Source organism: Melozone crissalis, unplaced genomic scaffold (assembly GCF_028551555.1).
Source record: "Melozone crissalis strain CALT ecotype California unplaced genomic scaffold, PUWL_Pcris_2 ptg000110l_1, whole genome shotgun sequence".
Classification (NCBI taxonomy): Eukaryota; Metazoa; Chordata; class Aves; order Passeriformes; family Passerellidae; genus Melozone; species Melozone crissalis.
This window is the reverse complement of record NW_026535887.1, coordinates 3,225,857-3,252,373: the sequence shown is the minus strand read 5'-3', so window position 1 is coordinate 3,252,373 and position 26,517 is coordinate 3,225,857. Positions and strand designations below refer to the sequence as shown.

At 44.6% G+C, this 26,517-nt stretch overlaps 1 protein-coding gene across 1 annotated transcript in view; it reads right to left on the bottom strand.

Moving 5' to 3' along the window:
• Positions 1-26,517, bottom strand: part of EXOC4 (exocyst complex component 4) — a 361,901-nt gene that overhangs the window by 239,694 nt on the left and 95,690 nt on the right. Inside the window, exons 8-9 of the mRNA XM_054292411.1 lie at positions 13,416-13,561; positions 8,322-8,410 (exon numbers count right to left, since the gene is read on the bottom strand). Of these exons, the coding sequence (XP_054148386.1) occupies positions 8,322-8,410; positions 13,416-13,561 (235 nt within the window). The remainder of the gene's footprint in view (positions 1-8,321; positions 8,411-13,415; positions 13,562-26,517) is intronic.

The window sequence follows — 26,517 nt, the reverse complement described above, 5'->3', positions numbered from 1 at the left end:
AATTCTTACCCAGCTAATCTGAACTCCCATGGATATTTTATTCCTCATTCCACAGCCTAACTCTGTGCTGTTTAAATAAATTTAGGTAAAAGCACAAATTCCATAGTTCAGTACTTCCAAAAGCTTGTTCCTCCTGGAAAAAAAACTCCAGTAATTGATATAAAGCAGGGTATTATAGCTCACAGGCATAAACATTCCCCACCTATTCTGTTCTAATCTGCATAATACAAGATAATTCCAAGCTGTCTTTGTAAATTCACCACAAAGCCCTCAAATGCTTCAGTAATCCAGATTCAAAGCTGGAAAAGAGCTGTAAATAAGTGCCTTGAAAATCAAGGATTGCTTTGTAAACAAGGCAAAGGGACACAGCGAGTTCCAACTGTAACAACACAACCCAGCCAGTCCCGCTGGAGCAGTTTCCAGCAGGAGTGAGAGTGGAGAATTCCAGGGATTTTCATACAAGGAGGATGGTGCTTCCTCACATCAACTGGGAAGAGAAGCATGGAAGGGGTGGGAGAGTTGTGAGGATGGAGAACCCAGGCTGGCAACAGAAATCAAAGCTGATTCTGATGCCCTGTGAAGGCTGAGATAGAAGAGAGACTAGATGGAGCTAAAGAATAATTCAGGGATTTATTCACAGCATCTCCTCCATGGCTGCACCTTGGGCAGCACCAGAGCCCAGCCAGGGCTGCACCCAAGATGACCCAAAACGGCCCCAAAATGCACGAGCGCTCCCGGGGTCTCTCCCTGGGATCAGTTCTGCTCCATTTGCACCTTGCAGTTCATTGTCCCATCCCAGCTTCAGCCCAGGCAGTCCCACCCTGCTTGTTTTTCTCTCTGCAGCCCACGGGGTTTGTGCTCCTGGGCTGAGATTTGGGGCATTTGTCCTTGGTGCCCAGCTGGAGCAGGAATTGTTTTGTCTCCCTGCTCTGTGCACAGAGCTCACCATCCCTGAATGTGAAGCTCAGACCCACACACTAAAGCAGCTCAGAATGTGAAATATATAAAAGCTAAACCCTGAGGCATCATTCCAGCATTGATTCTCCATCTCTATTTGAGAAGCTCCGCTCGTCATACACCACATTGATGCCCATATTTTTATATTTTTGGTTTTCCTGTTCCAAAAGGACCATGTGGCACCTGAGGGGTGTTTGGGCTCTGAAGTGAGAAAAGTGCAAGGGTTAAAGAGTCAAGAAAAGGATCCTGAGGTCAAGACCCAGGTGGGAATTCCCAGAGCATTGCAGGGCCTGCAGGGGCTCCAGCAGAGCTGCAGAGGGACTGGGGACAAGGCCTGCAGGGACAGCACCCAGGGAATGGCTCCCACTGCCAGAGGGCAGCCATGGGTGGCATCTTGGCAATGAGCAATTCCTGCCTGGGCTGGCATTGCCAGAGCAGCTGGGGCTGCCCCTGATCCCTGCAGTGCCCAAGGCCAGGCTGGAGCAGCCTGGGACGGTGGGAGGTGTCCCTGCCCATGGCAGTGGGGTTGGAACTGAACTGGGTGATCTTTCAGGTCCTTCCCAACCCAAACCATTCCATGACAGTGACGCTCCTGGTGCACATTGTCACCAAATACCACCCTGACACCAAAATTCCTCCTCCTGCCTTACCTTGCTCAAGTCCCCTCTACAAAGCAGAGATTTCACAGCCCCAGCCTGACTTTCAACACCTCCCAGATCCCTGAGAAGTGACAAGAATTAAGTGGGAAATTCAACCCCCCCAAATGTTCTCCAGGATTAACAGAGATGCTTTTTCACAGACTCGACTGCTGGCTGAGGTCAGCCTTTAATAAGCAGCAATACACACATTTAGACACCTGGAAGGGATCAAAAACGTTGTTGAAAAGGAAAGAAACAAACCCACACGGATGGGGAAAGGAAGGCTGACCCCACCCAGCAATGGGAACCTGTTGCTGCAGATGAAATGCCAAACGTGCTTTCCCCATCACCGGGAGCTCTTTGCACTGATAAAGCAAAGGGACCCTCCTGCCTCCTTTTTTAGGCATCTCCCTCTGAACTGTTGTGGCTTTAATAACAATCTCTGAGGAAAAACCAAGAAACAAACGATTTTCTTACACATAATCCCCCTTCTGCTGTCAAGGGCCTGACCCCAGTTTGATAATCTCATTTCCCGAGAATCAAAACGCTGGAAATTTAAGCTTCCTAGAGTGTTAATTGCAACCCTGCTCCATTGCTAATCAAAAAATTGGATGTTTTGCATGAAAATGCTGCCTCTAATTAATTCTCAGTCATAAAGCAGGCTGGTTTTAATAACCCCTCCTTGACCGGGCAGCCTTTGAAGAGGCCGTGGCTCTAATCCGCTACACCGGGACCAACGCACGCCGAGGAAACCAGGAGTGCATTTCCAGGGGCTGGGGGAGCTGATGGCTTCAGAGCTGGCAAAACCCTGAAAATCCCTGCTCTCCCCAGGCTCAAAACCAGCTGTGATCCTGCTCATCATGAGACAAAAGCAGTGGTGTGGCAGGAAATCCAGGATATCACATCATCACATGATTTTCCTGCTGGTTTATTCCCTGTCCTTCCTTCAGGAATGTTTTTTAACCAGCACAGGCCACTTGTCACCACATCTCCTTTAACCAGACATGAATCCTGCTCGCTCTCCCCCTCCCCAGCACCTCTGACTGACAACACATTATCATCCCCATCTCGCAGAGGTGCTGAACCGAATTTTCATTATCCCAAATGTCAGCTTTGGTTTCTGTCACCGCTGAGCACAGCTGGCTCCCTGCAGCAGCCCCTGGGTGAATCCAAATGGAACAAGGCACCTACAAATAACTGCATTTTCCCTGGACCTGGCCTTACATGCTGCCCTTGTCATAGCACATCCTCTCTGCCTCTGCTGCTAATCTTAATTAGCAGAGTTTCATGTTGGGTTTTTTATAATTGGTTAAAACCTTGTGGTAAGGAATTTTTCAGGCTGGGGTGGAAAGTGGATGAGCAGCAGAGTGGGGAGTAACACAAACCCACTTCCCAAATTTAGATTTGTGTCAGAGGGGTATTCAAGGCTTTCCATTTATCACCCAGCCAGCAAGACAAAAATCAGTGCATTTTTTAATTCTAAAAGTTATCCACCATAATTTATTGTGTTATTATACCAGAGCTTTGTTTTACTGCCACATTTGTCATCCTTTCCCAGAGGTGAGCAACCTGGAAGCTTCCTAAAATCCCAGATTGGTTTGTCCCTGCAGGCCTTGTCCCCAGTCCCTCTGCAGCTCTGCTGGAGCCCCTGCAGGCCCTGCCATGTGCTGGGAGCTCTCCCTGGAGCCTTCCCTGCTCCAGGGGAACATTCCCAGCTCTCCCAGCCTGCCATTGGATCCATCCCCACCCCGACTCCTCTCTAGGAAGGAATTTTGGGGTCTGGGGGCTTCACTGGGAACCTCAGCACTCCAGGAAGGGTCTCCCTTCCCTTTGCCATCCCCAACTTCCATAAAAATCCCTGGGGATGGATTCTGAGTGTCCCAAATCCCAGAATGGTTTGGGTGGGAAGGGCCCTTCAAGCCCATCCCATTCCAGTCCCACCATCCCAGGCTGCTCCAGCCTGGCCTTGGGCACTGCAGGGATCAGGGGCAGCCCCAGCTGCTCTGGCAATGCCAGCCCAGGCAGGAATTGCTCATTGCCAAGATGCCACCCATGGCTGCCCTCTGGCAGTGGGAGCCATTCCCTGGGTGCTGTCCCTGCAGGCCTTGTCCCCAGTCCCTCTGCAGCTCTGCTGGAGCCCCTGCAGGCCCTGCCATGTGCTGGGAGCTCTCCCTGGAGCCTTCCCTGCTCCAGGGGAACATTCCCAGCTCTCCCAGCCTGCACCAATCCAGAAGCAAACATTTCCCTTCTGTTCTTGCCCCCACCTTTATTTTTTAATGGCAGTTGTCAGAGAACTTGTGTGGCCAACTTCAAGGGAAAAAACACATGGCCGAAGTCTTTCTCCTGCAATTTCAGTGGAAGGAAAGAGAAGAATTCCAGCTCTAAACCACTTGCAGCAAGTCCCTTTCTCCCTCTGAGGGATAATGTGAGCCTCATGCTCTGCTCTATTTCAGTCCAAATCAAAGGGGTTAATGACAAAGCATCACTCTGATCTTCACACATTTTTAAGGCTATTTAAATTAAATTCTTATGTGGAAAAGTTAGCGTGAGCTAAACTTTTATAAATTCCTTTCTTTTCATGCATATGTTTCTTTGAAGATCTTTTCAGGGAAAAAGATTCCCTAACAAGTCACCCTCCCCCTGCTGCCACTGAAAAATCATCCCTGTGGATAAGGCTGTTGGGAACAGAAACTGTGCAGTGTTCACAGCAGACACAGTCTCACATGCCTGCTTTCCACTAACCTGATTTAACAATTAAATTGTATTTCTCTTTAAAAGGGATAAAAAAAAAATAATAAAATATATATCTATTAAAAAAAAATCCAAATGCAGATCTTGCTGTGGTCTGGGATTCGGGAAGATTAATGAGCAACCTAAAAGGGAACAGCAGCTCATAATAGAGACAGAGGTTACTGCATTTTTAACGTCAGGTTCAAAGGGAAACTTTTCTTGATGCTTCAACTGCAAAGAATCTCAGCAAAGTCATCTCATCTATTGTCCCCACTGCCTCCCCACACTGACTTATTGTCACCTATTGCATCATGTCCAGGCTCTTCCAATTGAGCTGCAAAGGGCAGCAGGACCTTGGCCCTCTCCACATTAATTCCTCTTTTGTCCTTTAATTCTTTGTCAGCTCCTGGGCTTTGTTCTTGCCCAGCCAGGCTCCCTGAGCAGCTCTGCTGCATCCCCCTCTCCTGGAAATGCTCCCAAATGCTGCCCCAAACATTTGTCTTGTATCCCTAAGGAACCACTCTCCCATCAAATCTGGTTCTGAGTGAGCTCCAAACCCAGGACAGGAGCTCCTTAAAACCCTCAGTGTAACAGAAACAACCACAAATATAGAAATAATAGAACAGTGTAATAGAAATAACCACAAAAATCCCCAAATCTCAGCCACGAGGCACCTGGAGGAGGACACAGGTATGGAGAAGGTCAGTTCTGTTCTCTGCTTGTTTTTAAGGCCACCTGGACAACTGGGAATGACAGAAGCTAACGGGACTCATCCCAAAGGGATGGGAAATCCTGGAGAAAGTGCTCTAAGTCCTAATGCCCCCAAAAAGCTCAAAATTCTCAACGGCTGCAAAATTCTTGGCTTTGAATTGTCCCACACAGTTTGTAACAGGGAGCTCATAACTATGGAGAAGGAACTGAAATCGTCCTGGAATCAAACCTGGTAATGGGACGGAACATTAACCTCATCCCCCTGACCTGGGGGACATCTCCCGCCCATGTGGCACTTTTGGAGGTGAGAACCTGAACCCCAACAGGCAGAGAGAGCTGTGAGCTCAGCACCTCCCAGGTGTGTGAAAGGTGAGATCCCAGCTGAGCTGGCAGTACCTCCCCATCCTTCACTCCCACAGGCTGTGGGGTCTGGGGTGGGCAGCTGTCACCATGATATTTTATGAAAAATCCGTTTTCTAAGTTTTCTCCTGAGAAGCTGAGAGGCCTCAGAAATGAAATATAAACAATGATTATCTGCTGCTGTGGAATGCAACGGGTGCATCTTTGATTGATCCATGTTGGTTGTTTTTAATTAATGGCCAATCACAGTCCAGCTGTATTGGACTCTGATCAGTCACAAGATTTTATTATCATTCCATTCTGCTCTATTCCTTTCTTTTCAAGCCTTCTGATTAAATCCTTTCTTCTATTATTTTAGTAGTTTTATTATAGCATTTTCTTTTAATATAATATATATAATAAAATAGTGAATCAGCCTTCTGAAACATGGAGTCAGATCCTCATCTCTTCCCTCATCCTGGGAGCCCTGTGAACACCACCACAGTCATCCCCAGGTTCTTCCTTTTCAGTCCACCCAAAAGGATCTCAGAATTCACCACAGAGCCATTACACCCCTGATCATCAGTGCTGAGATCACCCCTGTCACAGACACATTTTCTGAAAAATCCCTTTGCCAGGATTTCTTCTCCTGGGAAGCTTCAGCTTCTCCATGTTTTGCTCCTCTGGAATGTGGTCTGGAAAATTGTTTATCCAGCATGTGAATTATTTTTAATTAATGGCCAATCACAGCCCAGCTGTGTCAGACTCTGGTCAGTCATGAGTTTTTATTCTCATTATTTTCTAGCTTTCTGGTATCTCCTTTCTCTTTCTTTAGTATAGTTTTAATATATAATTTTCATTTAGTACAATATCATAATATAATAAATCAGCCTTCTGAGAACCTGGAGTCAATTCTCATCTCTTCCCTCATTCTGGGACCCCAAAAACCCCCAAACAATTAATAACCACACACCTCTGCAGTCACCCAAGTGAACCAAGCTGTCCCAAGAACAATCTCTGCCTCTCAAGGCTTTTTCTCACACCCTTGAGGGTTTAAGTTGTCACTGAGGTCATGAAAGTAGGAAGGGAACACAAAGGCATCCAAAAATTCTCTTGCAAATTATAAAACCTTCTGAATTAACAGCCAGCTGAAAATTATCATGGACAAGAGTTTCAGCAGAAATTCTGCCCTTGGTCATTACATTTGAAGAACAGAAATTTTCTTGGTATGATTAGCCCAGGAAGAAACTGGAGTAGATGATACAAAAGAATTTGTCTTGGGATATTCCCTGGATTCTGCTGCCAAACCCAACCACTGGATCATCCAGGAAACACAAGGGAAATGATGCCATGCAAGAGCAGGAGCACTTCCCTGGGCACACACAGCTCTGCCATGGGCAATAGAAACCAGCAAAGCAGCCCAAGTGCCCAGGTTCACCATCTGCAAACCCTGTGAAGCTCCTCAAGTGCACAAAACACAAAGAATTGGTCACTTTAGTCCATCCAGCTTCAAACTGGAGCTGCCTGAGCTCAGCTCCCAAAGCAACGCAGGGCAAGTATCAGAGTAAGGATACAGATAAATATCCAAGGTAGCTCCAGGTCATGAAAGGAGAAAAGGAACACAAAGGCATCTAAAAATTGTCTAGCAAATTATAAAACATTCACAATTAACAGCCAGCTGAAAATTATCATGGACAAGAGTTTCAGCAGAAATTCTGCCCTTGATCATTGTAATATCTGAAGAACAGAAATTATTTTCTTCTTATGATTAGCCCAGGAAGAAACTGGAATAGATGACACAAAAGAATTTGTCTTGGGATATTCCCTGGATTCTGCTGCCAAACCCAACCACTGGATCATCCAGGAGAAACAAGGGAAATGATGCCATGCAAGAGCAGGAACACTTCCCTGGGCACACACAGCTCTGCCATGGGCAATAGAAACCAGCAAAGCAGCCCAAGTGCCCAGGTTCACCATCTGCAAACCCTGTGAAGCTCCTCAAGTGCACAAAACACAAAGAATTGGTCACTTTAGTCCATCCAGCTTCAAACTGGAGCTGCCTGAGCTCAGCTCCCCAAGCAATGCAGGGCAAGTATCAGAGTAAGGATACAGATAAATATCCAAGGTAGCTCCAGGTCATGAAAGGAGAAAAGGAACACAAAGGCATCTAAAAATTGTCTAGCAAATTATAAAACATTCACAATTAACAGCCAGCTGAAAATTATCATGGACAAGAGTTTCAGCAGAAATTCTGCCCTTGATCATTGTAATATCTGAAGAACAGAAATTATTTTCTTCTTATGATTAGCCCAGGAAGAAACTGGAATAGATGACACAAAAGAATTTGTCTTGGGATATTCCCTGGATTCTGCTGCCAAACCCAACCACTGGATCATCCAGGAGAAACAAGGGAAATGATGCCATGCAAGAGCAGGAGCACTTCCCTGGGCACACACAGCTCTGCCATGGGCAATAGAAACCAGCAAAGCAGCCCAAGTGCCCAGGTTCACCATCTGCAAACCCTGTGAAGCTCCTCAAGCGCACAAAACACAAAGAATTGGTCACTTTAGTCCATCCAGCTTCAAACTGGAGCTGCCTGAGCTCAGCTCCCCAAGCAATGCAGGGTAAGTATCAGAGTAAGGAAATATATCACAGTAAGGAAATAAATTGCAGATAAATATCTCAGGTAGCTCCAACACCCAAACGCAGTGCTCAGGGTGAGCTCGTTTGTATTTCACCTTTTGTTTCAGGAATATTTTTTAAGACCTTGACCTCCAGCTGAAAATGCTGAGAGAATAAAGAGAAACCCTTCACAACCTGATAATAAACAAGAGCTTAAATCCTGGAGAGAGTCAGGGCAGAGATCAATTCCTGCCAGAGGCTGGGCAGGAAATTCCAGCTCCTGCAGGAGGGAATTCTCCAATTGCCAAGGATCCCTTTGCTCACCTTGCAGCTCCCCACTCCTGCTGTACAGCTCCCTCCTCTGCTCCCTCAGGTAGGCACTCATGCTGATGGCATGGGATGAGGATTCAAACCTGGAATTCAAAGGAATTCACTCAGTTTCAGGCACTGGAAGCACCACTCAGCTCTTAAAAATATAAAATATAAGCACCCTTCAGCTCTTAATAATGCATAAAATTAAAATATAAAGTGTATAATTTATAAAATTAATATAAATATAAATAAAATATTAATATAAATATAATACAAAGAAAATAAAATATAAATATTAAAAAATATAATATGTATTATTTATAAAATTAAAATCTAAAATGTATATTATTCAAATATACAATGTAAAATATAAGCACCCATCAGCTCTTAATACATGAAATTAAAATAGAAAATGTATTATTTATAAAATTAATATTAATTAAAATATTAATATTTATATTAATGAAATATAAATAAATATAAAAATATAACACATTATTTATAAAATTAGAATATAAAATGTATATTATTAAAACATAAAATGTAAAATATAAGCACCCTTCAGCTCTTAATAATATAAAAATATTCTCCTGGAAATTAGGGACCAATCAATTATTATTTACTGTATGGCTCTAATAATCCACAAGGACCAATCCAAATATTTTCCAACCATTTCTGCCCCATCGAGAGGATTTTTGGCACTCATAGAAAAGGCCCCAAACGGGGCCCTGGTCCGACAGCTCAGTGATTGAGGGCAGCTCAATGTCCCTGTGACCACAACAGTCCCATGGCCAAGGGCTTTGTGCCTGACCTGAGTGCTGGGAACACCCCCATGGCCAAGGATCTTGCTCCAGGCAGGCACTTCCCAAAAAAAACCCAAAAAACAAAACCAATCCTGGGTGTTGGAACCCTGATTGCTGAGAATTTTACACTTTCTGTACTTTCAGACACTGACCCCTAAGAGAACACTGCATTGGACCTGAGGCTCTAGAAAAACCATCCAAAAATGAATGATAAAACTAAGATTATGGGTGTATAGTTTGAATAGAAGTGTGTGATATCACATGGTGGAAAATTCAGACTTAAAGGTTTTAGAATATAGTAACATACATAAAGCAAGACAGAAGTTTTAGGGTAGAAGCTGGTCCTCCTTCCTTACCTTCTACATAAGTTTGAGTGGTTTTGTGTAATTGGATAAAAAAGTCCCCATTTCGGTGGTTTTGTGTAATTAGATAAAAAAGTCCCCATTACAAGCCACAAGCAGTTAGCTATTGGGTTAAAAGTAAAAATAATTTAAGTGACATTTCTTAATTAGACAGCTTATCCTTAAAAAACCTCGCAGAAAGAGAGAGACGCCTTCATTTTTAGCTTATTAAAATTAAGGGCTACAAAACTCACAGCTTGTGAGACTGTAATACACATAAATAATAAACATCTGAGTCTAACAAGAAATACTGTCTCACACATTTAATCCCAACCTTAGCAGTAAAAAGAAGCAAAAATTTCATTTCCTGGGAGTGCCTGGATGGGAAATGGGGACCAGGGAGAAGGAGGCTCGTGGTGGGGACAAAGAACCTTCAAACAGTCCCAATGGACATAAAGCCTTGAGAATCTGACCCAGAGCAGAGGCTGGGCAGAGTTCCAGAATAAATCAGGGATTTATTCACAGGATCTCCTCCATGGCTGCACCAGAGCCCAGCCAGGGCTGCACCCAAGATGACCCAAAATGGCCCCAAAATGCACGAGCGCTCCCGGGGTCTCTCCCTGGGATCAGTTCTGCTCCATTTGCACCTTGCAGTTCATTGTCCCATCCCAGCTTCAGCCCAGGCAGTCCCATCCTGCTTGTTTTTCTCTCTGCAGCCCACGGGGTTTGTGCTCCTGGGCTGAGGTTTGGGTCATTTGTCCTTGGTGCCCAGCTGGAGCAGGAATTGTTTTGTCTCCCTGCTCTGGGCACAGAGCTCACCATCCCTGAATGTGAAGCCCAGACCTACACACTAAAGCAGCACAGATTGGGAAAAATAGAAAAGCTAAACCTGAGGCATCAGACTTGGAAAGGAAACCTCTGTCACAAGAAGACCTCGAGATGTTGAGGCTTTGCTGCAGCACTCCTCATTTCCTCCCCAATCCCACATCTCAGGAAGCTGGAATCAGCCTCAGAGGGACAATGGGAACAAGAGCATCACACCAGGGGCAGGGGAAAGCATCTCACAGCTTTCCTGGGCACTAGTGTTAAGATTATTACTATTAATGAGACTTTTCTGCTTTGATTTGGACTCTGAGTGTTGCTGTTATTGCAACTGAACTAATGACGATTTATCAAAATACAACAAACCCTTCTGATTTTAATTAAAAGAGCTGTAAATTCTTGGCTGTGCTTTCCCCATGTGCTCCCTTCTGTCCTCAGTGCGACAACAAGAGCAGCATTATCCCACAGCTCTTTCCAGGCACCAAACCCAGACCTCATCCCTTCTTTTCCACAACCATCCTCCAGGTTTTCTTCCCCTATTTCCCTTCTTTTCCACAACCATCCCCCAGGTTTCTCCCCTTCTTTTCCACAGCCACCCTCCAGTTTTCCTCCCCCATTTCCCTTTTTTCCCACAACCATCCAGTTTTAATCCTCCATTTCCCTTCTTTTCCACAGCCATCCCCCAGTTTTTCTCCCCCATTTCACTTTTTCCCCCACAACCATCCAGGTTTTCCTCGCCCATTTCCCTTTCTTTTCCCCAACCATCCCTCAGGTTTTTCTCCTCCATTTCCCTTCTTTCCCACAATCATTCCCCAGGTTCTTCTCCCCCCTTTATTTCCCTTTTTTCCCCACAGTCACCCTCCAGGTTGTCTCCCTTATTTCCCTTCTTTTCCACAGCCACCCTCCAGTTTTTCCCCCCTATTTCCCTTTCTTCTCTGCAACCATCCTCCATTTTTTCTCCCCTATTTCCCCCTTCTTTTCCACAGCCACCCTCCAGTTTTTCTCCCTCATTTCCCTTCTTTTCCACAACCATCCTCCATTTTTTCTCCCCTATTCCCCCCTTCTTTTCCACAACCATCTCCCAGTTTTTCTCCCCTACTTCCTTTCTTTTCCACAACCAGCCACTTTTTCTCTCCAATTTTCCTTCCTTTGCCACCTCCTCCAGCTGCCCTTCCCCACATTCCTGCTCCCACTCAACTCCTTGTAACTCCCTTCCCAATGCTGATCCTCCCACAAAGCCTTCAAAACATTTTTGTTTTCTTTACAACTACACAGAATTACAGCCAAGTCTGGGACTGATTTATTGGGTGTTTAACTCTTGCCTGTAAAATTCACTCCTGTCTTATTTCCTGATTTCCAGCTTGGAAAACTGAGCTGGCAACCTGAGCATGCCCTTGGCTACTTTTGGGAAGAGAAAAAAGTTTAAAAAAAAAGAAAAAATTATCATGGCATGAATTATCCAAATTCCCCTTCATCTGAAGCTTTTTCAAGCCAACATTGCAACTAAATAAATATTCTTTTTTATTATATCAATTTTGAAGGAAATAAGGATTCTGGGTTCCTTCTAAATACCAGCTCCTGATTTCCAGAGAGCAGGACACAACTTCCCTCTATTCCTTGAGGACATAACTAGCAGAAATATTTAATGTTAATTAAATTAGCTCAGTATTTAATATGAATTAAATGGGCTCACAGCTACCACAGGACACAGCACCAACACCTGCATCCCCCAGCGAGCAAAACACGAGGTGGAGCCCTGCCCTAAGAGACTGGTGAGGAATGAAAAGCAGATTTTTGTGGTGACAAGAGGAGAGATTTGGACAGAGCTAATGGAAAGGAGCCTGGCACAGAAAGCACTGAAGATGGGAGGGGAGACAAGAATAACACTCCATCAAACACGTACAAACCTCAGTGGGCTGAGAAATTCCATTTCAAGGGAGATTTCCGTAGATATGGTGACAGCTGACAGATAACCAAATGAGAGATCCCAATAAGTGCTGCTGTCACGGCAGGGATGGCATCACTCGGTGACAGCACAGGAGTGGGGAGAGATGCTGTTCCCACGAGGTGATTCACCTTCCCTTCAACAATTACAGCCACCTCCTCTCTGCTGACAAACTCTGCCCAGCCTCAGCCTGCTCCAGGTGAGCCACAGCAGCCTCATCCCTCCAGCTTTAACCCCAAACTTAGTCCTCAAACCCCAAAAAAACCCCCAGTGAGTCCTTGCGCACCCAGGGACATGGGATGAACTCCAATATCCATCTGCAGGTCAGAGTAAATTCCAAGTGGAACTCTCAGCCCAAAATGGCCATGAGGGGGTTAAAAAAAAAGGGTGAGAGGTAACAATCATGGGCTGACAGGGGAAGGAGACAACACTTAACCTCTAATAACAGCAGGTTGCAGGAGAGCTCATCCTGGGAAAGCAGACTTGGATTTACAACTGGGATTTCAGGTACTATGAGAGATCATCTACTCTTTTTGGGACATCTACTCTTTTTGGGAGCACAAACCAGCACTTTTAGGTCCTCTCCAAAATCCTCAAGAGGCCCAAGAGGATGGCCAGCACAGGTAGGTGGTGGAAGAGAAGAAAATTCCAGCACAGCTCCCCCAAATGCAGGTGTGAATCTCCTCTCCCACTGGCGCTGCTCAGCAGCTCCTCACTCCTTACTGCTGCACAAATTTGCTCTCCTAAATCCTTCCCTTGGCCACCCAGCCTCTCTCATCCTCCTCTCCCTTACACTCTCCTCCCAACCACTTAATTCTTTGCAGCCTGACCGCTGAATTAAAGGAGTTAGTGACAGGATTAAGTGCTTAGTCTATGCAGTAATTACACAGTTATCTTAATTCCCTTTGTCCAGTGCCCTTTATCGCTCCCTCTAACAGCTCCTGAATTTACCACGGACAAAGAGAGGCAGAATGGATCACTCCATGCTCTGCAGCAGCTCCTGTAATGGGATTGCCAGCCCTGGGAAGAGCCCAGCTCTAAAACCCAGCGCTGAATCCGGAACAGATCTTCAGCTCCGGGCATTAAATCCCCATCCAGGAGCTTCCACACCTCTCACACTGTGAAACTGCCATTACCAGCAGCACTCCAGGGACCAAAGGCAGCTTAGCACTGCTTTAAAACCCCCAGCACTTACTTGAAGAGAGGGTTCTTGGGTCTCTGGGGTTTCTTCTTGGCGAAGAAGGCGGCGAACTCGCGGCCGGAGCTGGCGTAGCTGAGCTGGGCTGAGGGCTCCGAGGCTGCGCGCGTGTTCTTCATGTCCAGGTACTCGGTCAGCAGCATCTGGGGGAGGGACAGAGCTCAGCAAGGCTGCAGGACACAGGGCACCAGGCACACAGCACCACCAGGCAGCTCCAGAAGGCTTCAAGCAATCCCCCATACACAGCAACATCATGGCACGTCAGAAGGCTGCAGCATCTGCCCTTCTTGGCCTTCAGCCCAACCTTTTATCCCCTCAAGTTCATGCAGTGCCCCTGTGTGTCCTCTGGGGTTGGTCAGCATACCTGGGCACGCCATAGCTCGTTACCTTTAATGCTGCTCACCTGCTTCTCACAGCTGGAGCCAATGAGGGACGAGGATGGGGCAGCCCCACTCCCAATCACCTCAAACTCTGTGCCTACAGCTTCCCACCCAACTGTTCCACGATGAGGTTGAACCATGTTCTGGTGATGCCTTAGAATTTTAGCTTTTATATTTTTCAAATCCTGCACTGTATTAGTGTCACAGCACACATCACAGTTGAGACATCCACGACACACAGAATGTCACCTTACAATATCAGAAGGCTTTAGCCCATACACAGTAACACCAAATCACTCCAGAAGGCTTCAAACCTCTGTCCTTGTTGTCCTTTAGCCCAACCTCTTATACCCCTCATGTTCATGCACTGCACCTGTGTGCCCTCTGTGGTCACTCAGCACACCTGGGCACTCCATGGCTCATCACCTTCAATGCTGTTCACCTGCTTTTCACTGCTTCTCACAGCTGTAGCCAGTTAGGAATGAGCATGGGGCAACCCCACTCCCAATTACCACAAACTCTGTGCCTACACCGTCCTTCCATCATCACAGTTGAGACAGCCACCATACCCAGAGTGTCACCATACAATTTCAGAAAGTTTCACCCCATACACAGTAACACCAAATCACTTCAGAAGGTTGCAGCATCTGCCCTCTTTGTCCTTCAGCCCAACCTTTGTCCTTTTACGCCCTCATGTTCATGCATGGCACCTGTGTGCCCTCTGTGGTAGCTCAGCACACCTGGGCACTCCATGGCTCATCGCCTTTAATGCTGCTCACCTGCTTCTCACAGCTGGAGCCGATTAGGGATATGGCTGGGGCAAGTCCACTCCCAATTATCACAAACACTGTGCCTACATCTTCCCACCCAACCATTCTGTGATGAGGTTGAAGCACGGTCTGGTGACACCTTAGAATTTTAGCTTTTATATTGTTCAAATCTTGTACTGCATTAGTGCTACAGCACATGTCAGTTAAGATGGCCACCATACCCAGAGTATCCCCATACAATGTCAGAAAGCTTTACCCCAAACACAGTAACACCAAACCACTTCAGCAGGCTGGCAGCATCTGTCCTTCTTGGTTTTTAGCCCAACCTTTTATCCCCTCATGTTCATGCAGTGCCCCTGTGTGCCCTCTGTGGTCACTCAGCACACCTGGGCACTCCATGGCTCATTGCCACCAATGCTGCTCACCTGCTCCTCACAGCTGGAGCCAATTAAGGATGAGGATGGGGCAGCCCCACTCCCACCTTAGAATTTTAGCTTTTACATTTTTCAAATCTTGTACTGCATTAGTGCTACAGCACATGTCAGTTAAGATGGCCACCATACCCAGAGTATCCCCATACAATGTCAGAAAGCTTTACCCCAAACACAGTAACACCAAACCACTTCAGCAGGCTGGCAGCATCTGTCCTTCTTGGTTTTTAGCCCAACCTTTTATCCCCTCATGTTCATGCAGTGCACCTGCTCACCTGCTCCTCACAGCTTTAACCCATTGGGGATGGGCTGGGACAGCCCCACTCCCAATTATCACAAACTCTGCGCCTACAGGAGAGAGCTCAGCAGCTGGGATAAAACAGCCTCACTGTGTCGCTGGAATTTTTGGGTTCTGTGTAGGAAAATGACCGAAACTCTCAAAATTTCTAATTGACAGAAACACGGCTTTATTTAAAAAAAAAAAAAAAATTATACCCTGAGGACTGGCTCTAATTTGGTAAAAATTTATTTGATATTCCTAAGAATGGTTTGGGTTGGGAAGGATTTTCAAGATCAGTTCCACCCGTTGCCATGCCCATGTTCCAGTTCCTCTCCAGCCTGGCCTTGGACACTTTCAGGGATCACTTTCAGGGATGGGGTTTTTGACCAACTCAATCTGCTCCAAGTCCCAAAAGGAGCCTGCAAAAATTCCCAAAAGTGATTCCATCCATGGCAGCCATGGGAAGAGGGTGGGTGGGCTTTATACACTGATTATAAATATAATTAATGCTCTTAAAAACAAAGGGTTGCAATAATGAGCAGTGCAGTTAAAATACCTTGGCTTATAAATGTATTTATCTAAAATATCTTGGCTTATAAATGTATTTATGTGCTTAAATACTTCCAACATAGTTATATAGAGAAATAGGAAACATCCATGTGTGTGCTGGGGGTCCCATGTGATGGAAAATACCCTGGAAAGCTGCAAAAATTGTCCTTTAATAGCTCCCAACCCAAACATGCCTCTTTTATCATTGAAAAGATGAATTCCCACAGCTGCCAGTGGAGTTCAGGATGGATTTTCCAGCCCCAAATCACTCAGTGAGGGGCTGGGGGTTCCCTTTGTGACACTTTCCCTCCTGTGAAACCTTTGCAACCCAATATTTGATATTATTCAAAGTGCAGAAGTAAAACCAGACTCCAAATGATTCCATTTTTAATTTCATTGTGTCTGAAGATGAAACGAAAGCCCTCGAAAATGAACTTTTGTCAAAGTCTGTTTATTTTCAGGAATTTTTACCTACTCACAGGCTGTTGGGAATGTGTTCCATGTGAATAATTAGCCAGTCAAAGCCCATCAAAGAGAGTTGGAGGTAATGAAAATAATTCATCACTCCTGTGCTGCCTAAGTTGAAACAAATTACACAGGAATAAATATCCAGGCAAATGGAATCGTGCCCCTAATTAGAAACAATTTGGGATGGCTTGGAAGAAAAAAATAATAACACAAACACACAGAGAAAATCTGATTCCTAAACCAGCTCAATTAAAACTTTACCTGAGCACAGGCTTTGAAAATTTGTGTTTATTGGTAAAAATAATCACTGTGCTAATTTTTGACACTAATTTAGCAAAACCCGTTTGTATTCACCTATTTGCATTTCATCTTCTCCACTTAAATTAACAACCCGAAAATCGCCATGAAAATCTAATTAAACCCTCAAACTTAATCAAGTTGGGGGAAAAAAAAGGAAAAAAATTAAGCAATTTGTTCTTCCATTATGGATGAAACCTACTTATGATGGATTCCACGATTCTGGTGTCACTTTGTATCCAGGAGTGGGGAATATTAAGTGTGAAATCCAGGATTACAATAAGCCAACAAAGGTTTGGGTAGGGAGAAGAATGATTATCCCTGTGGGTAAATGGTGAAACAAAGAATTGGGATATGAGTTTGCTCTAAGATATTCAGAAAATGCCAAAAATTGGGAAAAATAAGGGAAAAAATGTTAATTTATTGTTAATTTACTCGAGGAAATGATTTACTACACAAGGCTATGAAAAAGTCAGAAGGTGTAAAAGCTGATTTTGATAATTATCCTTAAAATTCATGGAATTATTGAATAGTTTGGGTTGGGAGGGATCCTAAAGCCCATCCAGTGCCACCCCTGCCATGGCAGGGACACCTCCCACTGCCCCAGGCTGCTCCAGCCCCAGTGTCCAACCTGGCCTTGGGCATTGCAGGGAGTTGGGCACCTCTGAGAAGATAAAAACAGGGAAACAGGAATTGGGAGTTCATTTTTCAGTTAAAAACTTCAAGTGCAGCAGAAACTGGGCCAGGCAGATCAAAGCTCTTTCTGCTCCAGTGCCCTGAATTCAACAGTTCGACAAATTCTTTGCGATGAAGGATTTAACTGGAAATGTGGCTGAGCAGTGACAGGACACAGCCAAGGGACAGGAGAGATCTCTGAGAGGATTCAGGGAACCTCAGGGCCTGCAGGGGCTCCAGCAGAGCTGCAGAGGGACTGGGGACAAGGCCTGCAGGGACAGCACCCAGGGAATGGCTCCCACTGCCAGAGGGCAGCCATGGGTGGCATCTTGGCAATGAGCAATTCCTGCCTGGGCTGGCATTGCCAGAGCAGCTGGGGCTGCCCCTGATCCCTGCAGTGCCCAAGGCCAGGCTGGAGCAGCCTGGGATGGTGGGACTGGAATGGGATGGGCTTGAAGGGCCCTTCCCACCCAAACCATTCTGGGATTTGGGACACTCAGAATCCATCCCCAGGGATTTTTATGGAAGTTGGGGATGGCAAAGGGAAGGGAGACCCTTCCTGGAGTGCTGAGATTGCCAGTGAAGCCCCCAGACCCCAAAATCCCTTCCTGGAGAGGAGTCGGGGTGGGGATGGATCCAATGGCAGGCTGGGAGAGCTGGGAATGGAGGGAATTCCCTGGAGAGGGAGCCTGGGGTGGGATTTTGGGAAGGGATTCCCAGAGCAGCTGGGGCTGCCCCTGGGCAGCCAAGAAAGGATTGGAGCAGCCTGGGATAGGGGAGGTGTCCCTGGAATGAGCTTGGAGGCCCCTTCCCACCCAAACTGCTCTGGGATTCTGGGATTTGGGACACTCAGAATCCATCCCCAGGGGTTTTTATGGAAAATGGGGAGAGAAAAGAGAGGAGAAGGGAAGGGAGACCCTTCATGGTTTGCTGAGATTCCCAGTGAAGCCCCTGGGTCCATGAATGTCTTGGAGAGGAGATGGATCCAATGTCAGGCTGGGAGAGCTGGGAATGTTCCCCTGGAGCAGGGAAGGCTCCAGGGAGAGCTCCCAGCACATGGCAGGGCCTGCAGGGGCTCCAGCAGAGCCCCTGGAATGTCCAAGGAAGGATTGGAGCAGCCTGGGACAGGGGAGGTGTCCCTGCCATGGCAGGGAAGTGGAATGGGATGAGCTTTAGGGTCCCTTCCCACCCAAAACCATTCCATGATTCAACACAGCACATTTGGCTTCAAACTGCAGCAGAAAATTGAAATCCTTCTCATTTTTCAGCAATTTTAACTCATTAACCAGACTGAAAATCCTGGCAGCTCTTGGCCTCCAAAAGCAGCCTCAGGTTTCCCTTTCTCCTGCCCTGGGACATCCCTGGTGCTCCCCAGGAAACTCCAGGGGTTCCCTGGCTCTGGGCAGCCCCAGCTCCCCTCTGGTTCTGCCCTCATCATCCTCGTGGAGCATTTTAATCCATCTCACATCTCCCTGTTCCAAGTTGTGCTCTGGCCCTGTGCTTATTAAAAACCACACCGAGACACAACCTGAAAATCTGCTTTAATTCAAGAAAAACGGAGATATTAAAAATATCCACTTAAAAACCACCCAAACCAGGCCCTTCCTGCCAGTGTAAGCCAAAGGAACTTTCCTGAGCAGCCAAGGAAGAGATTTCCTGATTTGATCCCACAACACCTGCTTAGGAATTGCTGAGGCATCAACCCAAACCTCGTTAGACATTAATCACGTGGCTGCACAGCAACATTTCTGAGGGGCTGAGGAGTTTGCAGCATCCCACTCATCTGGAACAAGGATTTGGAGTTTGTGCTCCCTGGCTGAATCCTGCCATCCTTGGGCTGTGTTTACATCCCTCAAACAAATAAAGCTGTGCGTAAATGCAGGGCAACAAAGCGTCCAACTGCTCTCTGGGAATGAGAATTAATAACAAGGGGTTGATTAAAAAAGCATTTTATGATTTTATGGATTTGGAGGTGTAATTAAATTTTGAAATTCTGAGAGGCTGGGGCAGTGTGTGTGGCCTGTCTGTGACATTGAGCTGGTGACACTGGCTCTGCTCTGTCCTTCTGCAACACTGGCACGAGGGCAAATCTGTTCCTGGGACACTCCACACCCTCATCTGTGGGAAATGTAGAGAATTCTCAAAGCCTGACAGAGAGCTCACATCTGTATGCAAACTCTGAGATGGGAAATGCTGACTTAGAAATGCCCTGGAATGGGACAGACATTGCTGAGAGAGAAATGGAACTGGAAACAGGTTCCAAAGGGTGACCTTGCAAATAAGACTGGAACTTTAGAGAAATAAAACTGTGAAAGATGCATTGCAGTGGGACCCACCAGGGGTAATTTTAGATAATTGCCTTTAAGGCATTTACAGCATGGTGTGGCTAAAGCTGATAGGCCAAGAAACACTCATAATGTTGTCACAGACATCTTTTATGAAAAATCCTTTCCTTAGGATTTTTCCTCCTGAGAAGCTGAGAAGCCTCAGGAACAAAATGTAAACAATGATTATCTGCTGCTGTGGAATGCAACAGGTGCATCTGGGATTGGTCTCATGTGGATGTTTCTAATTAATGGCCAATCACAGTCAGCTGGCTCAGACCCTGTCCAAGCCACAAACCTTTGTTATCATTCTTTCTTTTTCTATTCTTAGCCAGCCTTCTGATGAAATCCTTTCTTCTATTCTTTTATATAGTTTTAATATAATATATATCATAAAATAATAAATCAGCCTTCTGAAACATGGAGTCAGATCCTTGTCTCTTCCCTCATCCTGGGACCCCTGTGAACGCCTTCACATAATGTATTTAACACTTCAAATGTATTATACCATAATTAGGAAATAGTTGGTAACAGTAATAGTAACAGTAATTATTAATTTACTTTGTACACAAGGTAGTTACAGCTACACAATTATTTTTTCTGATTGTGATGGGGTGAATTATGACATCTGTATTGTCTCACCCTTCACATGAGACTGAAAATGGAATAAAAGTTTTAAAAATGCTGCCCCATCTCTGAATCAGAAAAGGGCCAAATCCAACACACATTTTCCTTCCTTGGCTGGGCCCAGGATAAGCTGGAGAGGTTTTTATGCCTCTATACCCAAGACTGACCTGAACAAAGCATGGGCAGTAAAACATGCCTGGCCAGGGTGACAGATAAATTAAGTCAGGGTTTTTTTGTAGCTTTTGTGAGGGCTGAGCTCTGAATAAATTCTATTTTATAAATTAAAAGCTTTAATTGGTATTTCATCCCCTGAATTCAGATAGAAGCTGCAGTGTGGACACTACTCCATCACCAAACCAGTTTCAAACTCCACACCATAAATCCTGATTTTCCTCATCCTTTCTGTACTTGGAAGGTCCAGAAAATCCAAGGAAAACCAACACACCACGAATTTTTCAAGGGTGAATGAGAAGCCCAGGTAATTACTGGCCTCTCCACCTCATATTGATCAGGGGCAATACCACAGAACAGATGATAGAAGATTCTATTAAAAAAGAATTAAGGGGGAATAATAGGATTCATGCCCAGCAACAGGGATTTCCAGAAGATGAAAAGGTCCTGGTTAAAGTATTCTTACGATGGTGACAAATTCAGCTTTAAATAAACGGAGATAAAGATTTATGTCTACCAAGGATGTGACAAAAGCCAAAACACCACAAATCAACAGAGAAATCCAGGCAGGTGCAGGACAATGTTCAAGCAGAAATGAGAAAATCACTGACACTGGATTTTACAAGCTCACAAAAATCTTAATTCCTCTTTTAGTCCTCTGTATTCCAAGAGAAATACCAGATTATTCCAGCCTCCTTTTCTTTTGCTGGATGGAAACCTTCTGATTTTCAGTCTCAATTCTCATTTTCAGTCTCAATTCTCATTTTCTGTCTCATCTTCATTTTTAAAACAGCAGTTATTAGAAGGTCAATCAATGATAGCACATGAAAAGGGTTTTTCCCAGAAAAGCTGAGGTTGCCCCTGGATCCCTGGAAATATCCAAGGCCAGGCTGGATGGGGCTTGGAGCAGCCTGGGATAATGTTGAGGTTGGAACTGGATGATCTTTAAGGTCCTTTCCAACCCAAACCATTCCAGGATTCTTTATATGTGGCTTTAAATGTTAATTAAACTTAAATTCTTTAAATGTTCTTTAAATTTAAATAATTTAAATTTAAATTCTTTAAATGTGGCTTCAATCCCTTTCTGGATTGAATGGACCTGGCTCACATTCCTATGGAAAATTATTAGAGAATGGTTATAAATTATAATGTTTGGGTTATGAATTATAATGTTTGGGGATTTCAATTTAGAATTTAGAATTATAAATTATAATGTTTACAGTGAACACAGAAAATCTCATTTCCTGTTAGTGCTTTTTATTCCTATTTTCAAAAATATAATCAATGTACTGGGAGGATTTCAATGTCAGCAGAGGGAAACTTCTACAGAAGTAGAAATTTTCTGTAGAAAGTTTCTGTAGAAAATTTCAACAGAAAGTAAAGGAAGTCTTGATCTACAGGATTCTTGTGTAAAGTTGAGTCTGGAAAATTTGGGGATATTAAAAGTAATGGGAATTAATCAGTTCACTGGAAATGGCTGCAAAAAGCAGAGCTTTGATCTCACATCTGTAATACCAAATCAAACCCCATCATGACAAACCAAGAAATCAGGGAAAAGAGATGGAAGGTGCACAAGAGCAGCTGGAAATTTAATATTAAAAGTCCCATTAAAAGGTGGCTTCAGTCACCACCCTGACCCACAGGGGGTCAGGTCTGTTCTGACTCTGGCAGTGGTTTATTTCATTTATACTACTGCATTTATATTTTTAATTTTCCTAGTAAAGAACTGTTATTCCCATTCCCATATCTTTGCCTGAGAGCCCCTTAATTTCAAAATTACAATAATTCAGAGGGAGGGGGATTGCATTTTCATTTTTACATTTTCATTTTTATATTTTTTTACTTCAAGGGAGGTTCCTGCCTTCCTCAGCACACACCTGGCTTTCCAAACCCAGACACAAGCTCTGGAGACAGGAGAGAGCTGTTCACAAAGTGCCAGAACCAGGCAAGAAAAGCTCAGTGAGGCAGCAGTCTGTAGCTAATTGCCAGTAATTTGGTGTATCAAAAGTCTTGATAATTAAAATGCTGCAGGAATTGTGGCATTTCAATAAAAAAAAAAAAAAAGAGGAAGAGTTAATTGAATTGGAAGAGCTCTGAGCTTCCTGTGTCAGTTTTGTCACACGGAGAACATGGTCTGAGCACACAGCTGGCAGACACACCAAAGGAAGCAAAAAGGGAAGGCTGAAGGAATAAAATTTAAAATTTTTAAGGGCTGTGAACACCTGTAATGCAGCTCAACCTGCTTTATCTAATCTTCTTGTTGCTCCTCCAATTCATTTAACTGAAACATAATAATAAAATCCCCTTAATAAAATTAATTCTTTAAAGGCACCTCACAATTCTACTCCTGTACAAGAAGAATTCCTTTTTTATTATTTAAAAAATCCCTCCCAAACTTTGCAGATAATGCTATCAGTGCATTATCAATTATCAATGATAATGCACTGATGGCATTACCAATGCTAATTGGGAATTACTGCACACCTGGGAATTTCCATCTCCTTCCAGGGAGAGAGGAAGGGAAGTAACAAACCGTAAAATTATTTGAAAAGTACAACTTTCACCCAAAATGCCACAGCAGCAGAAGGGACCCTGCCTCAGTAACAAGTGCCCAATCTAAGGATTTAAATTGAGGTGGTTTGGGTGGTTTTTAAGTGGATATTTTTAATATCTAAATTTTCTTGCTTTTAAAGTGGATTTTTATGTTCTCTTGCTGTGGTTTTTAATAAGCACAGGGCCAGAGCACAACTTGGAACAGGGAGATGTGAGATGGATTAAAATGCTCCACGAGGATGATGAGGGCAGAACCAGAGGGGAGCTGGGGCTGCCCAGAGCCAGGGAACCCCTGGAGATTCCTGGGGAGCACCAGGGATGTCCCAGGGCAGGAGAAAGGGAAACCTGAGGCTGCTTTTGGAGGCCAAGAGCTGCCAGGATTTTCATATTAACCCATGACTTAATATTGCCGAGAAATGAGAAAGGATTTCAGTTTTCTGCTGCAGTTTGAATTTTTTTTTTAATTTTTTTTTTAATTTTTCTTTTTTATTTTTTTTCAGTTTTTTAAGATTTTCTGTGCTATGTTGAATCATGGAATGGTTTTGGGTGGGAAGGGACCTTAAAGCTCATCCCATTCCACATTCCAGCCATGGACAGGGACATCTCCCACCATCCCAGGCTTCTCCAACCTGGTCTCTATAAATGAGAAAAAGATCTCAGCTTTCCTTTCCCCCCCGCCATCCTTCCCTGTATTTCTGCTGTTTTATTTATATATTTTAAAAAAGGAGAAACAAACACTGGTGACAAATTTATTTAGGCTACCAATAGTCAATTTGACTAACTGGGTCATAAAACAATCGGACAGCATTTATTTTTCTCTGGGCACCTCAGCTGTTCTGCAAACACAGATTACAGTGGCAGAAACCATCCCAGTAACAAGGCCACTTCCTCATTGTGCTATCAGCCTCTTGGTACCCAAACAAAACACCAAACAAACACAGAAAAATAAATCCTTTTGGAGTTTTTGACAAGTGAGCCCAGTCAGCTTCAGGGTGCTAGTTTGTAATTGCTATGGTTTTGATGAGCAAATAAAAATAACTTTGTGTGTGTGTTTTTACATATTATGTCTGCACATATATTTACACAAAAGGAAGGGAGATTTAGATGGGATATTAGGGAGAAATTCCTGGCTGGGAGGTGGGGAAAGGGCTGGAATAGAATTCCCAGAGAAGCTGGGAATGTCCAAGGCCAGGCTGGACATTGGGGCTTGGAGCACCCTGGGATGGTGGAAGGTGGCCCTGCCCATGGCAGGAGGTTGGAATGAGATGATTTTCGAAATCCTTTCCAACCCAAACCATTTGAGATGATTTTTGAAGTCCTTTCCAACCCAAACCATTCCATGGTTCTACAATTCCAGTCCATGTATCTCTTTAGCACATGATCCTTCTGATAGAAGTGACAACTCGGTGAAATAAATCTGGTCCAGCTACGAGCCAAACACAGCCTAAAATGCACTAAAACAAGGAATTTGACCAAAAAGGTGCAATTACCACTTGCTTTGTAGATGGCACAAAATAAAGCATTTCCCTGAAGGATTCAATGCCCCTCTCAGTTTGCCTGGACTTCCTTTTGCTCACCCAGCACACAAAAAGGTCAAGGAGGAGTGGGAAGAGTTGAACAAGTAATTGAGTACAGATTTCTGCTCTGCAATTATAATTTAGCCACGCTCCAGTGGCTCTGCACAGTTTGGAGGTGGGGAAGAATACAGCTAGAAATTGATGCTCCTAAGTGAAGTAAAGTTAAACATTTTTAAATCACAAAGAAAGGAGTTCCTCCACTCCTGTTTGGTGCCATCCACCTCACAGGGAAGAATTCTAATGCACAGCAAACCCAGGGCTGTGCTGAACCCATTTCTGCAGCTCAAACTGACACAGAAAATCCTGCAAAGAGAGGGGAAAAGATTTAAAAAAAAAAAAAAAAAAGGCAGCATGTTGCTTAAATACCAAGGATGTTCAGTGCTGGGTACTACAGCACACTTTGTGTATTCCATGCCTTCAGCTAATTGCTGAAGACATCCTGCTCCAGTGTGGATGGGAACAGTAATGCGCCCTCAGTCTTCATTAAATGCCAGCTCTTAATAACAGACTCCACAAGGGCTTTAATTGCATTTAGTAGCAGCTTCTGAACTTTAAAAGTTGTTAATCAGATTTCTATGGAAATGGGATGACGAGGAAAGGTTAAGTACAGGTTGCTGAAATTTCAGCAGTTGTAGACGCATTGCCCTTAACAGGAAAGAGAAACTACCAACCTTGACAGGAACTAAACATCTTAATTAAATACTCACAAGTACAGTACTTATTTCTGCGTGAAGTTCTATTTTCAAATGTCAAACTTAATCAGGCACTTGACAAAAACATGTGATATCCCTCCAGCACAAGGGAACAAAAATACCTGGGGCTGCTTCCCTCAGGAAACACCTGCACATCTCCCAGCTCTGAGCTGCTCGTCCCAACCACCAGGAATTCAGGTTTTATGGCTCTGGAAGTGCACGATTCCAGGGGAGAAAGAGGATCTCCCATTTTTCAGCCTGTCAGCCCTCCCTGCTCGCTCCATTTATCCCTGGAACAAGGCTCACGCTGCCAAACAAACATGAGGGTCCTCATAAATCTGACTCGCAGAGATTTATGCCCCTCCAGGGCACAGCCCATCAATTAGCACCAGTCAAAAGTACACAAACTCCTGCAGCAGGAGGAAATTTAGTGTGTCTGCAGCAGGCTTTGGTGCCAGACACTCCTGAGAGCAGCCAGAGTGCTGCTTGCTGCTCTCAGGAGTGTCTGGCACCAGGAGCTGCAGTATCACAGGCTGGGGTCTCTGCAAAAATCACACAGACCCTTCCTTGCAGTTTAACCAAAATCTTCTGATTTTATGGATTCCCACACCCAGCTCCAGCCCTGAGCCACCCACGAGGCTCCCAGTGACCACTTCAAGCCCTGGTGCTGATAATTTATTGGATTTGCACATTTATAACCTCCAGACATCCTTGAAACCAATATAAAAACTGAACAAATATAAAAACTGAATACCCTCCAGACCTGCTAGAACCAATATAAAAACTGACTCCTGCACTCAGACAGGAGTCCAAGCCCTATTTTAAATCTTTAAGATTTATTCTCATGAACCTGGAAGATTTCAGTCTCTGATTTCAACTCACTGGCAGGGACATGTGGATTTTATTACCACATCCTGCCCTTCCCTGCAGGGCTGTGCAGCAGCCACCACAGCTGTAGGATCCACCAAGGATGCTTTGTGGCAAAATATTGTAAAATAAGTATTTTGTTCCAATCCTAATCTGAGGGAAGAGCAGCTGTACCTGGGATTAGCACAGAGGCTGAGCAAGGGATTTCAGGAGCAGAGACTTTGGCCTTGGGATAGTAGAGTGAGAGAAGAGTGTAAATAGAGAGAAAACAGTGAGAAAGAAATGGTGGAAGGACAGTGAAAGTTAATTAAAGTGAGCAAGAGAACTACAGAGCCACCAGTTGCTTCACCTTCCTCCAGATCAATTAAAAACATCATCAGAGTGACTTGAAAAAAGGAGGATGAGCAGGGAAACTTCCACCCCAGGAAACTTCCACCC